This window comes from Arachis ipaensis, chromosome B9 (assembly GCF_059453495.1).
Source record: "Arachis ipaensis isolate K30076 ecotype BB chromosome B9, ASM5945349v1, whole genome shotgun sequence".
NCBI lineage: Eukaryota > Viridiplantae > Streptophyta > Magnoliopsida > Fabales > Fabaceae > Arachis > Arachis ipaensis.
Window position 1 is genome coordinate 101,229,913 of NC_142444.1, and position 18,148 is coordinate 101,248,060.

The window sequence follows — 18,148 nt, forward strand, 5'->3', positions numbered from 1 at the left end:
CTGAGACTCAACAAGACTCGGAGGATTCAGCAAGAAAACAACACATCAAAAAGGGGAAAAAGTAAGTACCATACTTGGGTGTAATTTCTTTTTCGAGTTGGGTGTATCTTGTTGATCACGTTGGGTGTATTTTAATATGTTCTAAATAATCACTGTTTGCCTTCCAGAATGGACTCCAGAAAAAGAAAGCAGAGGCAAGAGGAGCCAGATTCTGATTCAGAATCTGAATCTGAACAAAGTGATGAGTAATGTCCTGAAATTATTACTCCTTTCTTTTGGCTTCATTATAAAGATTTCGTGTATTAACTGAAGTGTCTGTTATTAACTTATAGGAGTGAAGAATCATCACCTGCAGAGAAGGAGAAGGAGAAGAAAAAAACAAAAACAACACCAAAAAAGTAAGCACTTCTTTGCATAATATTCTGTGATAAAATTAATTTTTTATTTCTGATTGGTACTCTTTTTTTTCCACCCAGAACACAACCAAAAAAGAAAAAAGTTCTCGTGGAGGATTCACCTCCTAAAGAAGACCAATACTTTGACGGGTACAGTACCTCGTAAGCTATATTACCGTCTATCGTCGTAATTATTTTTGTTAACATCTTCCTTTATGAATGTAGTGAGACATATGAAATATCAAGTGACGAACTGGATGAATGGCTAGGGCAAAATGTTGATAAATCTGCTGCAGAGGGGTATGTCTTGATGGACTGTCTATTTCATATTTTGTTGTGTTTTGCATGCTAATAATTGTTTCTTGTTTCGCAGGGAGAACCAACCTGACCTGCGATCGACAGAAGGTCGCTATGTGTCGTCTGAAACGTAAGAAGCTTTATTATTTAATAAAATCTTGTTATCATGAATTGGGTGTGTCTTGTGGTACCATTTGGGTGTATTGAGTGGATCAAGTTGGGTGTATGTTGTCTAATAAGTTGGAATATTAACTTTGTTGTGTTGCTTGGATCAAATCTGTCTTAGAATACCGGCTGTGAACTTGGGAACTGATGCTCCTTCCTCTCAAGGAAACACAGAACAGAGTAGTGTAAACCAGCCGTCACAGAGCATGTAATTTCTCTTTCAAATAACCGTTACTTTTGTTCTTCTATTACCCTTCTACTTCTAATTCTGTATATATTTTTTTTTAGAAAAAAAAGCCCTTTATTATTTTATTCAAGAAAAAAAAGGCAGGAAAAAAAAGCAAAAACTGCAAGTATGTAAGTTCTCAAAAAAACAAAGCCTGTCTTCTTTTTGAATTGTTCGGGTGTATTTCTTGAATTTCTTTGGGTGTATTTTAGGTTGAGTCCGTCTGATTCGAATATGATGGTTGTGAGGGAACAGACACCGTCCGAAGCGCTTGCAATGTGAGTTTTACAATAATATTCAACCTTATAACCTTATTATTTTCAAAGGCGTTGTTAACCTTTCATTTTTCTTCTTGTTTAGAGTCCCGATTCAGGTTTTTGTGCCGGCATCCCAAACAACCACAGAGACAGATTTTGAACCAACCCCTATGCTACAGATTGAAGGGACTACGGAAACGTAAGAAATAGTATTGAGTGTATATTTGTTTGGAGTTTGGGTGTATATTAGCTAACAGTTTGGGTGTATATTGTTCCTGATTAGTTTCTTTTACGACGTGATTAATTTTTTGTAACTGTGCAGCACTCCTGAAACCCCCAAACAACTTCAAGAGACCACACCCACGGTTCCCCCAGCTCCAACTAAAGTGTAAGTTCATCAGACTAAAATCAATCTTTCCTTATCATCTGTATATTCTTATTCTTATTCTTATTCTTATACATGATGACGCAGTCATCCAGACGCAGAAGACGCTGCTGTTCTGTTGATGATGGCACGGACAGCTTCCTATGTTCCTAAAACAGATCCAGGGGTGCCATCATTCAGCCTTGGATTGACTGATTCAAGCCAGGAGGGGGCGTCAACACAGGAGACAGAAAGGGAAAAATCTCCAGAAGCTGCGAATTTGATAGAACAATTGGACAGTTTGGTCCAAAGAATAGCAAGCAGCGCGACGAAGGGAAAAAACACAAGTCCACAAATTCAGAGGGAGACTGGGGGAGAAAGTTCTGCAAAGTTTGAAACTCCTCGGGGATTATATCAGATTACGGATGATATGAAACAAAAGTGCTACATCTGGGGGACGAGACTGAAGGAAGATGCAGATGGAAATACTAACGAGTATGAGGAGATGTGCACTCTGATTGGCCAAGGAGAATACATTTTGATAAGAATGCACCTTGCTTCCCTCCAGGCAAAAAGTGATATAGAATCTCAGGTAATATTAGAATAAGATTACTGTTTTTACACCAAAGTCAATTACAATGCTTATTAATGTAAAATTGATTTCGGCATATATTTCTAGATTGTATCTGCCGTCTGCCTCATCCTCAACAACAAAAATGAAAAGAGATTTCAAGAACAAATATACTGTCTCCCCCCCGATATTGTGGTAAGTGTTACTTCTACGAACTTCGGGTGTATTTTCTGTATTGATTTGGGTGTATTTGTCACGTTCCATTGGGTGTAAGTTTAGTATTTCATTTCTCGTTTCCCATTCTTGCAGTGCATGGCGCTTTCGGATCACCCAAACGGGGAATTCGTATCACCAAAAACGAAAAAGGAATTCAGGGTGGAAGCCTACCCGAGTTTCATTCCCTTCATAGATAGAAAAAAATTAACTTCGCACCCATATGTAAGTTTTCGTTTGCTAAATTTGTTACTACGCTTATTTACTTATTTGCAAAATAAAATAACACACTGTTAATGTGTGGGAATCCTTCAGATTTTTGCCCCTGTCTGCTACGCCGGGCATTGGTGGTTATGGCTGATAAATACAAGAAAGCGTAAATGTCAAATACTTGACCCGCTACACAAAATAGCTCCCACTGATGAGAGAAAGACCATTAATAAATTCACTGTAAGTTGCCTCTGTCTTCTTTACTTTAATAGATAGGTCTATTTCGTTACTTGTGATGGGTGTATATTGTCCATTCAGTTGGGTGTATCTTGTCCATTCATTCGGGTGTATTACTGATTTGTTTTCGTATTTAAGGGATACGTATTTTCAAGATTGATAACATATGCCGGCGGGAAACCTCTTCAGAAAGGGGAGAGGGAGAAGGAAATTAAATCACCATATGTTAAAATATCAGGCCAAAAAACAAGGTATAAATTTGTGAGTCTGATCATTAAACTTTTGTAAATGAGATTTGTAATTTATTTTCTTTGTTTTCAGCTATGACTGCGCTGTGTACGTTATGAAGTGGATGGAGATAATTGAGCCGGAAAACATCAAAAAGGGGAAGTATCAATGGGATAATTGGCCACAGGTAACTGTCTTTAGAACCATATAACTCTGTATTACTTTACTGAATTAATATTGCTGTTTAAACAGAATATACTTTTTTATTGTAGGAGGAGGTGGACCACTATAGAGTGGAGTACGCATCCCGGATACTATTCAGTGAGATGAATACCCAGAGAGATCAGGCAATTAGAGAGAGTAGTGCTATAAGGTTGTCGAAGCCATCCTCTATATTATTAAGTCCGTTTTGTCAGATTAATTCTGCTGATATAAAAACTGGGTAGTTTGTAAATTGAACAAATGATGTAAATATTTGCCATTTATCTACAACTTCTATTCCATGTATATTTTTTCCCATAGTTAAACTATCTGTGCTGGTAAACTGTCTGTGATGTATTCAAAAGCTGTATTACAGGTGCTAAAATATGAAGGAAAAAACACAAATTATAAAATGCTACACCCAACGCAAGTCTAATAATACACCCAAGGTTGTATTAAATATACACCCAAACTGTCTGCGCTGTATTCAAAATGTATGAATTACATGTACTAAAATATGAAGAAAAACATCAAATCAAATATAAACCCATAACCTGAGAATTTTTACAGCTTTTGTTTTATATTTATATCTAAATTGTGAATTAACGAAAATACACCCGAAATAACAGTGCTTTTACACCCATATTCTGTAATACTATACACCCAACCAGTTATCCCCTGCTGCTGGTACCCTGAACTGATAACTCATAACGTGTCCTTGATATTGGCTGCAATTTGAATGCGCCGCTGATGCAGCATCAAACAGGTTTATCTGAAATATAACATACACACATTACCTAAACTATTAACGAGAAAAATAAACTCAATCGCCACAAATTTAAAGAACATTACTTTTACCTCGCTTAAAACTTTCGTCTTCTTCTTCTTTGTGGCATTTGCGATCTGTTTCTCCAGCTTTGAACCTAGCCTGTTTTTTGGACGTCCTCTTGTTCGAATCCTTGGCGGGCTTTGAAGCTCGTTAACGGATTCCAAGTTGGCGTCTTCGTGGGATAAAGAAGATGTCCCCTTCCTTTTGGCTTTTAATGCTTCCATCTCGGCCATGACGTTATCGTACGCGCGGTGCAGAATTGCAGTCAGCTCCTCCGATTCGGAGGCAAATTCGCATATATTTTGCGAACGAAAAACCAATTGGTCGAACCTCTTGCTTCTTGGCTCCATTAGTGGCTCGTCGTGGCTGCTCTTGATGTGTGTGTGTCGCCTCTTTACCTTCTTGCTCCATCGTTCCAGTATGTATCTCGGTGACACTTGGCTTACTTGTTCGAAGCTTAACACGCTTAGTGCGTGACGGCACAGTATCCCTCTCGACTCGAATAATAAGCAATGGCATTTTACCTCGGCTGCAACCGAGTCGTAAGTAACCACGAACTTGTTGAATATTGAGCTGGAAACTTGTTCTCCGACTTCGTATACTGAATAGCCTAGAGCGGAATTCTTCAGTCTGGTGATGCAATTCGCCTTTCCTCTGAATTGCGCTTGGACTTCCCTAAACTTTGCGTGAGTGTACGCATCTTGAAACTGAGCTTCAATGCAGGATTTCGTTGCACACGGTATGACCGTATGAAAATCTGCAGCATCTGATTCTCTCTCTGCTTGCTCCCTGCTTCCGAGGCAATTATCGTATTGTTTGACGAACTGAATAAGCGAGCTGTTCCGGGTGATATACTTGTTAAAAAATGAATGCATGCTCTCGCTCCTTTGTGTGCTTCTCATCCCTGCCCAGAAATGGTGATCCAGATAGATAGGAACCCATATGTGACGGTCTTCGTACAGATCTGCATAATACACCCAAAGACAGTCTATAAATACACCCGAGAAAACATGCAACTTACACCTCTGATGCAGATTTTAAAAAGACATTACCTGAAAGCCACTTGTTGTCCCCAAGACCAAAATTCAGCAGAAAATCGTTCCAATTCCTATCGAATGAGTCTTTGCTTTGAGAGTTCCAAACAACTTGGCTCATTTCTTGTTCGATATCGGCATGTCCCTTGTACCCGTTTAATTTGCTTGGAATCTTCTTCATGATGTGCCAAATGCACCAGTGGTGAACTGTTGTTGGCATACAGGCCTCTAAAGCCCTTTTCATGGATGCGCACTGATCGGTGAGAAACCCTTTCGGAGCGTTTCCTCCCATGCAACGAAGCCAGCTTTGAAATAACCATTTGAATGATTCAATTTCTTCGTTCTTCATCAAAGAGCATCCGAGAAGTGTTGATTGACCGTGGTGATTCACCCCGACAAAAGAACCACAGACCAAATTATACCTGAAACAAATTACCATGGTCCAGAATGCAAAATCATTAGCTACACCCTAACAAATGCTTCGCATACACCCAATGAAACAGCCAATATACACCTCTACTGCGGATTCGTAAAAATAAATTAATTTGGCATCATAAACAGGGACAGTTTGTTACCTGTTTGTATTGTAGGTGGTGTCGAATGAAATGACGTCTCCGAAATACTCAAAGGCGGCTCTGCTTCTTGCATCAGCCCAAAAAGCCAGCTTAATCGATTGATCCTCTTCGAGTTGGAGCTCAAAAAAGAAATTCGGATTCTTCTCTTTCATTCTTAACAAATATTTCCCGAATTCCTTTGCATCTTCTTGTTCGGAAACATTCCGCACTTCCCTGGTAATGTAATTCCTCACGTCCTTTTCGATAAAATTTAACTCGCGGTGACCCCCGGCAGCAGCAACAAATGATTGGTAGGTTTTGCTTGGTCTGATACCGGCCTCCTCGTTATTCTCTATCGTACGACGAATGGACATGCTTAGTTCCCTGTGCTGTTTGAGCATCTCTGCTTTGCTTGGACAGCAGGGGTGTGAATGATCCAGCACAACCTTTGAAATGATCCAAGCACCGACATCCTTCAATGTGTGTATATAAATTCTTGCAGGACAGTTTAGACCGGCTGTCGGATTGGTCTTCTCGGTCGGAGATATTTTAGATTTCCATTTTCCCTCTCTGCTACATGTAATCAGTTGGTTCTTAATCTCGTTTCCCTTCCTATTTGTGCACCGAACTCTTGTAGAGAAACCTGCAGCCTTGGCGTAGTTCCTGTAAAATTTTCCAGCATCTTCAAGGGTGGTAAAGGTCATTCCGACCTTTGGAACAAGCTCGTCATCAACAACTGAGAGAGGCTGCAAAATACACCGTGTCAGAACTGTAAATACACCCATAGATATGATTAAAATACACCCAATCATGTCTAATACGATACACCCTAACCGCAACAACTCAACAACAGAATGACTTTTAAAGCCATAAACTGTAAATACACAGCATGCAGATATAATACAGTTCTAAAAACACACCTAATCATGTCTGTTATAATACAGCTGAACAACAACAAGTAAATTAAAATAACAAAAAACCAGTAAAGTGTAGATACACCCACACTTCTAGCTAAAGTACACCCAAACAAGAATTGATCTACACCCGAGCGTCTGCTACAAATTCCAGGTAATTAATCACAACTAATACATTGAATCGACAGATTCACGTAAACGTGTTACTTTCACAGTAATGTTCAGTAATTTTTCAACTACACAATGCTATACAAATTACTGAAAGAAATTTCATACTAATCCTATGTAAATCAAACCTCAGGGACTTCGTTAGATTCTGACTCATAATCCACTTCGCCTGCATTCAGATGACAATCTGAGGTTGAATGATCCATTATCTTCAAAACGAGATCAAAATTTGATTTCGAAAAACAACAAATCAAAAATAGAAAACGAAGATGGAGTTGCAGAGAGAGACAAAGGTAACCTAAACGAAGAAGATGCTAGTGAGAAAAGGAGAAGAAAAGAACAATGGAGAAGAAGGAGGGTAAACGCGGGAGAAGAAGAAGAACGAAATCTCAAAATAACGAAAACGAAAAGGGAAAGAAATATTTTAAATCTGGTAGTTAGATATACGCGCGATGTTATATAGCGCGTGTAATCAACGTACCTGAAGCAGCGCGTATTTTGATCTTATTTTTTAATGAACTTGTATGGCATACAAGCCATTAGGGCTTGTATGCAGAGCTTTTCCGTAACACAAAAATATTTTTGATTTTTTTATGATTTTCTAAATTTTTTTGTATTTTCTTTTAATTTTTTTCGAAAATATTTGGGAAAAAGGAAGCAATGAATTCATAGTCCTCAATCAAAATCCTGGGAGTTAGACATGGCTTAATAGCCAGCCAAGCTAAAACATGTTATATGAAACACTAGAATTCATTCTTAAAAATTTTGAAGAAAAATATATTTTTGAAAACAATTTTTTTTTTCGAAAACAAGGAAGAAATTTTTGAAAGATTTTTTTGAAAAATTTTTGAAAATAAAACAAAAAGGAAATTACCTAATCTGAGCAACAAGATGAACCGTCAGTTGTCCAAACTTGAACAATCCCCGGCAACGGCGCCAAAAACTTGGTGCGCAGAAATTGTGACTACACTTTGATTATGTAAAATTCATCGCTCTTTCTTTCCCTGGTAATGGCGCCAAAAACATGATGCCAATACCATGGTTCACAACTTCGCACAACTAACCAGCAAGTGCACTGGGTCGTCCAAGTAATACCTTACGTGAGTAAAGGTCGAATCCCACGGAGATTGTTGGTATGAAGCAAGCTATGGTCACCTTGTAAATCTCAGTCAGGCGGATATAAAATAGTAATGGGGTTTTCGAAAATAATTAATAAAATAGTGATAGAAATACTTATGTAAATCATTGGTGAGAATTTCAGATAAGCGAATAGAGATACTTTCGTTCCTCTGAACCTCTGCTTTCCTGCTATCTTCATCCAATCAGTCTTACTCCTTTCCATGGCTGGCTTTATGTAATGCATCACCATTGTCAATGGCTACTTCCGGTCTTCTCTCGGGAAAATGATCCAAATGCCCTGTCACGGCACGGCTAATCGTCTGGAGGCATCACCCTTGTTAATGGTTACATCCTATCCTCTCAGTGAACATGGTCAACGCACCCTGTCACGGCACGACTATTCATCTGTCGGTTTTCGATCATACTGGAATAGGATTTACTATCCTTTTGCGTCTGTCACTACGCCCAGCAATCGCGAGTTTGAAGCTCGTCACTGTCATTCAATCATTGAATCCTACTCGGAATACCACAGACAAGGTTTAGACTTTCTGGATTCTCTTGAATGCTACCATCAATCTAGCTTATGCCACGAAGATTCTGGTTAAGAGATCTAAGAGACACTCATTCAATCGAAAGTAGAACGGAAGTGGTTGTCAGGCACGCGTTCATGGGGAATGATGATGATTGTCACGTTCATCACATTCAGGTTGAAGTGCGAATGAACATCTTAGAAGCGAAATAAGATGAATTGAATAGAAAACAATAGTACTTTGCATTAATCTTTGAGGAACAGCAGAGCTCCACACCTTAATCTATGGAGAGTAGAAACTCTACCATTAAAAATACATAAGTGAAAGGTCCAGGCATGGCCGAATGGCCAGCCCCTCTGATCTAAGAACCAGGCGTCCAAAGATGATTCCTCCGATTCAAAGATGTCTAATACAATAGTAAAAGGTCCTATTTATAATAAACTAGCTACTAGGGTTTACAGAAGTAAGTAATTGATGCATAAATCCACTTCCGGGACCCACTTGGTGTGTGCTTGGGCTGAGCTTGAGTGTTGCACGTGTAGAGGTCCTTCTTGGAGTTGAACGCCAGCTTTTGTGCCAGTTTGGGTATTGAACTCCACTTTGCAACTTGTTTCTGGCGCTGGACGCCAGAATTGGGCAGAGAGCTGGCGTTGAACGCCAGTTTGCGTCATCTAAACTTGGACAAAGTATGGACTATTATACATTGCTGGAAAGCCCTGGATGTCTACTTTCCAACTCAATTGGAAGCTCGCCATTTCGAGTTCTGTAGCTCCAGAAAATCCACTTTGAGTGCAGGGAGGTCAGAATCCAACAACATCAGCAGTCCTTCTTCAACCTCTGAATATGATTTTTGCTCAAGTCCCTCAATTTCAGTCAGAAAATACCTGAAATCACAGAAAAACACACAAACTCATAGTAAAGTCCAGAAATGTGAATTTAACATAAAAACTAATGAAAACGTCCCTAAAAGTAACTAGATCCTACTAAAAATATACTAAAAACAATGCCAAAAAGCGTATAAATTATCCGCTCATCACCTTGTCACAAAGGTCTCGCCATATGGGCACATAGAAATCATGGATGAAGGTTCAGAGAGGACGTTCACTGTGAACGGACAAAGACTCAAACATTATATGGGCAACATGGGGGAAAACCCCAGAGTAAAGTATCATCTCAAGTAATTGAGGAATCGTCGAGCTAGCGACGATAAAAGAGCCCTCTGTTGGGAGGCAACCCAACCTCAGGTAGTTTCCTTTTCATCTTTATTTCAATAAAGGTCACAAGTTGTTTCCCATGTATTGCGAGGAGCTAAGTTTGGTGTTCCACACCAAAACAATCCAAGAGTGAGAGTGTAATTCTAAGTTTGGTGTTCCACCAAGGATCTTAGTTAGAATCACACTCCACTCCCAAAGCACATTGCTAGCTCCAACCAATCAAGGGAAACCACTTAAATGTAGTTAGACTTTAGTTAATAATTGTTTTGTTAATAACAATATATGAGGTTCTCTGCATATATGCAAGGTTTTGTACTGGGCAAAGAACTAAGTTTGGTGTTCACACACCAAATTAAGTTCAGAAGTCACAAGCATACATGCAAGCTAACTATTTCTCAAGTGCTTTGGGAACAAGCAACTTCCAATAACTTTGCAGGAATCTTATGAGGAAATGGTGCACCTTCATCCAAGGAAGTGAGGTAGCAAAGAATAGGATGATGACAAAAAGAGGGCAACTAGAAACCATCACCCGAAGGTTGTATTGTTACTTAATTCCATGTACTTAGAATGTTGAAAGTTGGAAGTCCGAATGCACTTTTGATTAATAGTTACTCGTTAGTTGGAACCCTTTTAAATTCTGTCTTTTAAGTTTTTCATTGCTTAGGTCTAGGATTGCTAGTCTGAATGTCATTACTGCATCATTTCCTTACTTACTTGTATGCTTGTCCTTTTGAATCAAATGAAAAGAGAATGAGTGTTTTATAAAAGACCAGAGTAGAGCTCATACTATGGAGTAAGTTCCTGAGTTTGTGGTGTGGTCATAAGTTAGCTAAGTTGGTTCAACCACAAGGTGGGAAGACAACTATCTGTCATGAATCATATGCTTGAACACACCCCATGAGACTAGCTAAATAACAAGATCTTAATAAGAAAAAGGGAAAGAACAATCAAAGTTGAAGAATAAAAGAAAAATAGCAAGAAAAGAGGCTAGGCACCAAGGGTTTGAGTCTTAAGGGATGTGTCTGTGGTGTTCCTGTACCAAGGATCTGCTTGGATTACTAAGCTCTCAAGGGTGCTTTATCACCTGGTAACTTGGGTTAACTAACCCGGGATTATCAACTGAAAGTCCACTATCAAGAGCAATCTTTGCTACAGAACATTTAGTAACCCAAAGAGGTGCTGGACACCAAGACCTCAAGGAAAGAAAATAAACAAACCATGTGCCTGTGGTGTGTATGTATGGGGGAGAGACTTGAGGAAGTAAGTCCTTAGGGGTGCTTCAACACCTAGCACCTTGAACCAACTGGTTCGGGAGTGTTGGATGAAAGCTTATTCTAAAGAGTTGCCCCCTTACAGAGCACTTAGCCTAAGAACACAAATAAGCCCTGAAATGACAACAAAAGGATCAATGAATAAAAGTCTCATGGGATGCAATCAAGTGAGTATTCTAGAACATGATAAAGGTCTGAAAGCCAGTGAAGGAATGAACCTAAGTTGCTATGCATGAAACCACCATAAAACCAGGAACATGACTTCCACAACAATGACTCATTTCTCTTGGCATTCCATTCATCATTCTCTTGTTCCAGTACTTGCTTAGGGACAAGCAAGCTTTAAGTTTGGTGTTGTGATGCCAGGGCATTTTGGCCAATTTCACTGACCTTTTCTTTACTGTTTTTAAGGTAGTTTCATGCATTTTCTTAGAAAATAAGCTAGTTTTGGGTAGATATTCACTTACATCTTGATTCAAGCATACATTGTGCACTTTACATGATTTCATGAGAATTTTGCATGAATTATATGACAAATTAGAGGATGCATGTCTCATGATTTAGATTAGAACTTTGATGCACTTTATTGCTTGATTTCAGGACAAAGGAAGCAAGGAAGAACCACGTTAGCAGCCACGTTAGTCTAACTAACGTGACCACTAACGTGGAATGGGAGCTAGCTTGCAACGTTAATGAGAAAAGTAATCGCCAATAACACTCTCGAAGCCATCATAACCCACGTTAAGAGTCACGTTAACTAAGTTAACGTGAACTCTAACGTGGAAGAAAGAAAATGGAGCCAACGTTAGTGATACTTACTTTTGTCACTAACGTTAGACCAAGCTCATAAGTGGCCACGTTAAGAGCCACGTTAACTTAGTTAACGTGAACTCTAACGTTAAGAAGAAAAAGAGAAGCCAACGTTAGTGACATTCACCTTTGTCACTAACGTTGGCCAAGCCTCCATAAGCCACGTTAGCTCCCACGTTAACTTAGTTAACGTGGAAGCTAACGTGGAGAGAGCAATTGATAGCCAACGTTAGTGACACTTACCTTTGTCACTAACGTTGGGGTGAACCACCAAGAGCCACCATGAGCAACGTTAACTCCCACGTTAACTAAGTTAACGTGGAAGCTAACGTGGATAAAGAGATGATGAGCCAATGTTAGTGACACTCACCTTTGTCACTAACGTTGGAGATGGCTAGCATGACTACGTTAGAAGCCACGTTAACTTAGTTAACGTGGACTCTAACGTGGGAAATAGGGGCACATTGGAACGTTAGTGACAAAGGTAAATGTCACTAATGTTCTCGAAGAATTGGCACTGCTACGTTAGAAGCCACGTTAACCTAGTTAACGTGGACTCTAACGTAGGGACAAGGGAGGACTCTCCACGTTATTGGGAAAGGTAAGTCCCAATAACGTGCGCGAAGGACTAAGAGGCAACTTTAGTGGTCACGTTAGTGCCACTAACGTTGAAGTCAATGTGATCATATTTGGGTTAGGAACGTTAGTGAAAAAGGTGATTGTCACTAACGTTCTCGAACCCACACTTTCACTTAACGTTGACACCACTAACGTCCTGAGTCAAAGTCCGTGCATACTTCACCTTTTCTCTCTGCAAGTAAAGCTAAGCCCAATGAAAAGGATAACTGCTTCAAACTCATGATTCAGAGGCCCATACCCAAGACTTGAAGAGCCAACTAGAAGATGAGAAGAGTAGTATATATAGGAGTAGCTTTGAATTAGTTAGGGAGTTGAAAATTTTAGGGAGCCTTTGGCATAGAACTACTCTCTGTATTTTACTTTCTCTGCACTTCTAGTTTTACTTTTATCATGTATTCTCCATCTTGGTTTTCATTTTCCAGAGCTATGAACAACTAAACCCCTTTCATGAACAACTAAACCCCTTTCATTGGGATAGGGAGCTCTGTTGTAATTTGATGGATCGATATTAGTTTTCATTCTCCTTCTTCTATCTTTTCTCTTGTTTTTACTAGAAAGCTTTCGATCTTCATCCAATTGGGTAGTTATCTTGGAAAAGAAGCTATTCATACTTGGATCTCTTCTGAACCTTGAAAGAGGAATGAAGAGATCATGCTAGAAATGCTTTCTCATGCTGGACCAAATTGGGTTTAGATGGATATGTGACTATAATCCTACCAACACTTGATTTGGGAAATGCATGTGGTATAATCAGTGACCATACTTCATCTCTTCTCATGAGCAATTGACCAAGAAATTGGCTATTGATCAAGATTTGAGAGATTGAATTACCAAGAAATTGGAATTCGATCACTTAAGATTGCCAAGGAGATCAATGAATGCATTGATTGAGAAAGAGATGAAAATGAACTTGATCCGGAGAATGCAACATCTCCTGAGCCCAATGAACTCCCCATTTCTGATTTTACCCATTCTCTTTAATTTCTGCCATTTACTTTTATGAGCAATTACCCCATTCTCGTTTAAGATTCTGCAATTTACTTTCCGCCATTTACATTCAGCTCTTTATTTCTAGCATTTACTGTTTCTGCTATTTACTTTCCCGCCATTTAATTTTCTGCAAATCTCAAATCAAATTCTGGTTCGCTCAACTAGAACATTCCTCTAATTAAAGTTGCTTGATCAATCAATCTCTGTGGGATTCGACCTCACTCTATTGTGAGTTTTTACTTGACGATAAATTCGGTACACTTGCCAAAGAAAATTTGTTGAGAGACAAGTTTTGTGCGTATCAGTGGCCACCACATTCGAACGAATGACAAGCTTCAAGAATTAGTTGGAATTCAGACTCCGGGACACATCTTCGAATTACTTGGTCCACGCCCCTCTTCCACAAGTGAGGGTCATCCCAAATATATTATTTGAAATCACTCCTCAACTTGCCCCTTTGGTTTTTCAAAAAGTTGGGAGGGAAGACTTTCGCAACCAAGTAGTTCGCTGATGGACGAAAAACTTGTCTCATAACAAATTTCCTTCGGCAAGTGTACCGAATTTGTCGTTAAGTAAAAACTCACAATAGAGTGAGGTCGAATCCCACAAGGATTGATTGATCAAGCAACTTTAATTAGAGGAATGTTCTAGTTGAGCAAATCAGAAATTGAGTTGTGAATTGCAGAAAGTTAAATGCGGGAAAGTAAATGACAGAAAGTAAATTGCAGAATCTTAAATGGGAATGGGAGAATTGCTCATAAATGTAAATGACAGAAATTAAAGAGAATGGGTAAGATCAGAAATGGGGAGTTCATTGGGCTTAGGATATGTTGCATTCTCCGGATCAATCTCATTTACATCTCTTTCTCAATGAATGCACTCATTGATCTCCTTGGCAATCTTAAGTGATTGAATTACAATTTCTTGTAATTCAATCTCTCAAATCTTGATCAATAGCCAATTCCTTGGTCAATTGCTCATGAGAAGAGATGAAGTATGGTCACTGATTATACCACATGCATTTCCCAAATCAAGCATTGAGAGGATTATAGTCACATATCCATCCAAACCCAATTTGGTCCAGCATGAGAAAGCTTTTCTAGCTTGATCTCTTCATTCCTCTTCCAAGGTTCAGAAGAGATCCAAGTATGAATAGTTTCTTTTCCAAGATAACTACCCAATTGGATGAAGATCGAAAGCTTTCAAGTAAAATCAAGAGAAAAGATAGAAGAATAATAATGAAAACTAGTATTGATCCATCAAATTACAACAGAGCTCCCTAACCTAGTGAAAGGGGTTTAGTTGTTCATAGCTCTGGAAAATGAAAACAAAGATGGAGAATACATGATGAAAACTAGAAGAGCAAAGAAAGTAAAATACAGAAAGTAGTTCTATGCTATTTTCCAACAACTAGCAACTCCCTAAAATAATTCAAAGCTACTCCTATATATACTACTCTTCTCATCTTCTAGTTGGCTCTTCAAGTCTTGGGCCTTTGGATCTTGAGTTTGAAGCAGTTCTCTTCTTCATTTGGGCTTGGCTGTACTTGCAGAGAGAAAGTGTGAAGTGGGCAGATATTTTAGCTCAGGACGTTAGGGTTGTTAACGTTTAGTGAAAATATGAGTTCGAGAACGTTAGTGACAATCAACTTTCTCACTAACGTTCCTAAGTAAAAGCCACTTTAACCTCAACGTTAGTGGCATAAACGTTGCCACCAACATTGCCTCTAGGTCCTTCGCACACGTTATTGGGACTTAACATTCCCAATAACGTTGAAAAGCCCCCATTGCTCCTACGTTAGAGCCCACGTTAACTTAGTTAACGTGGATCTTTAACGTGGGCTTGCCATCCTTCGAGAACGTTAGTGACATTCAACATTGTCACTAACGTTCCAATGTGCCCCCATGTCTCACGTTAGAATCCACGTTAACTAGGTTAACGTGGCGTATAATGTGGCCATGCTTAGCCATCCCCAACGTTAGTGACAATGTTGAGTGTCACTAACGTTGGCTCATCATTCCTCATCCACGTTAACTTCCACGTTAACTAAGTTAACGTGGGAGTTAACGTGACTCATAGTGGCTTGTGTGGCTCCTTCCAACGTTAGTGACAATGTTGAGTGTCACTAACGTTGTCCATCACCTTCTTCTCTCACGTTAGCCTCCACGTTAACTAAGTTAACGTGGAAGTTAACGTGGCTCCTTGGGGTTGTGTGGTTGCTTCCAACGTTAGTGGCAATGTTGGGTGTCACTAACGTTGTCGACCACTCTTGCCTCTTCACGTTAGCTTCCATGTTAACCAAGTTAACGTGGGAGTTAACGTGGCATTGTGCACTTAGGCCAACGTTAGTGACAATTTTGAATGTCATTAACATTTGCTTCCTTTCCCCCTTTTAACGTTAGAGGCCACGTTAACTAAGTTAACGTGGACTCTAACGTGGCCACTTGTGAGCATTGGCCAACGTTAGTGATAATGTTAAGTGTCACTAACGTTGGCTCAAATTCCCTTCTTCACATTAGAGTTCATGTTAACTTATTTAACGTGACTCTTAACGTGGGTAATGATGGCTTCGAGAGCGTCATTGGCAGTCACTTTTAACTTTGCAAGTTACCTCCCATTCCTTGCTTCCTTTGGTCCTGAAATCAAGCAATAGAGTGCATCAAAGTTCTAGTCCAAGTCATGGGTAATGCAGAATACAATTTGTCACTAAACTCATGCAAAATCCTCATGAAATCATGTAAAATGCACAATGTATGCTTGAATCAAGGTGTAAGTGAATATCTACCCAAAACTAGCTTATTTCCTAAGAAAATGCATGAAACTATTCTAAAAACAGTAAAGAAAAGGTCAGTGAAACTGGCCAAAATGCCCTGGCATCACAACACCAAACTTAAAGCTTGCTTGTCCCTAAGCAAGTACTGGAACAAGAGAATGATGAATGAGATACCAAGAGAAATGAGTCATTCTTGTGGAAGTCATGTCCCTGGTTTTATAGTGATTTCATGCATAGCAACTTAGGTTCATTCCTGGCTTTCAGACCTTTATCATATCATAGAATACACACTATGATTGCATCCCATGAAACTTTTATTTATTGATCCTTTTGTTGTTATTTCAGGGCTTATTTGTGTTCTTAGGCTAAGTGTTCTATAAGGGGGCAACTCTTTAAGATAAGCTTTCAGCCAACACTCCCGAACCAGTTGGTTCAAGGTGCTAGGTGTTGAGACACCCCTAAGGACTTACTCCCTCAAGCCTCTCCCCCATACATACACACCACAGGCATATAGTTTATTCATTTTCTTTTCTTGAGGCCTTGGTGTCCAGCACCTCTTTGGGTTACTAAATATTCTGTGGTGAGGGTTACTCTTGATAGTGGACTTTCAGCTGATAATCCCGAGTTAGTTAACCCAAGTTACCAAGTGATAAGGCACCCCTAAGAGCTTATTCATCCAAGTAGATCCCTAATACAAGAACACCACAGACACATGCCTCAAGATTTAAAACCATTGGTGCCTAGTCTTATTGCTTAATCTTTTTCTTTTATTCCTCAACTTTGATTGTTCTTTCCCTTTTTCTTATTAGGATCTTCTTATTTATCTAGTCTCATGGGGGTGTGTCTCAAGTATAGTATTCATGACAGATAGTTGTCTTCCCACCTTATGGTTGAACCAACTTAGCTAACTTATGATCACACCAAAAAACTCATGAATGCACTTCCATATTATGAACTCCACTTTGGTCTTTTTAAAAACACACTCATTCTCTTTTTCATCTGATTTAAAGGGACAAACATATAAGTAAGCACGGTAAAGATGCAGTGACATAAGGACTAGATATCATAAACCTCTTCAACAAGAACTTAAAAGAAGGAATTTAGAAATGTTTAAACTGAAATGGAAGCAAGTTCTATTTCATACAAGATCTTCCTTATTTAAAGCATAGAGAAAGATGGACCAAAGAAGGAACTCCACCACCTTTTACTCTTGTGGATGTCCATGCTCTCCTTCTTGATTGCTTGTGCTCCCACTTCCCTTGCCTTTTCCAAGCAGCTTCTTCCAGAAACCACCATCTTCCATCTTCTTCTTGAGTGTCTCCTTTTGCTGTTTCACTTTCCTCTCTTCTTGTTCTACAAAATCTTTTTGGACCTCATCATATTTAGGGATGGCATAGTGTAGCTGATGCATATTACTGGACATGTAGTTTAGCTTGGCTTGAGTGTTGACGTTGAACTCCTCCCGATGTAGTTGTCGTCCTTCATTAAGTACAGTGAACTCATTGAATGCTTTCATCTGGGCTAGTTGTCGCTGATTGAGTTCCTGCAAATGCTTATCTTGACGTTCTTGCCTCTCGGTAACTTGGTGGATGGTTTGAGTGAGCTGGGAGTATTGTTCCTGTTGCTGCTCCATTTGTTGTTTCTTCCACTCTTCTTGTTGGCTCATCCAGTTCAATATTTGCTCTTGTTCTTCCATATGTCTCATCCCCAAATCTTCAATAGCTCTTAGAAGATAATTCATATTCAGATCGGCTGGGTAAGGATGCTCTCCCTGTTGATATTCTTCCTGATGAGACTCTTCTTGGTGAGTTCCTTCCCTTGCTTTTAGTTTCCCTATTTGTGGCCTTCTTTGTTACTGAGCAGGTGTAGTATAGGCCATACGCTGGGTTGTCATTAGCCTCCCTGGGTTAACCCAGTCTGGATTACTATCCTCAAAGAC

General features: G+C 39.4%; 2 protein-coding genes across 2 annotated transcripts; both read left to right on the forward strand.

The window, feature by feature from the left end:
- The first annotated feature begins 48 nt into the window (after window positions 1–48).
- On the forward strand, window positions 49–1,543 carry LOC148545656 (uncharacterized). Its single transcript, XM_088499081.1, has 10 exons — window positions 49–61; window positions 168–245; window positions 333–398; window positions 477–545; window positions 621–695; window positions 769–822; window positions 979–1,065; window positions 1,146–1,214; window positions 1,296–1,361; window positions 1,444–1,543. The coding sequence occupies exons 2-10, from the start codon at window positions 169–171 to the stop codon at window positions 1,541–1,543; spliced, it is 663 nt and encodes a 220-aa protein (XP_088355207.1). The 5' UTR covers window positions 49–61; window position 168.
- Window positions 1,544–1,846: 303 nt separating this feature from the next.
- On the forward strand, window positions 1,847–2,974 carry LOC148545657 (uncharacterized). The gene is made up of 4 exons (XM_088500176.1): window positions 1,847–2,296; window positions 2,384–2,470; window positions 2,585–2,713; window positions 2,804–2,974. The coding sequence occupies exons 1-4, from the start codon at window positions 1,847–1,849 to the stop codon at window positions 2,972–2,974; spliced, it is 837 nt and encodes a 278-aa protein (XP_088356302.1).
- The last annotated feature ends 15,174 nt before the right edge of the window (window positions 2,975–18,148 follow it).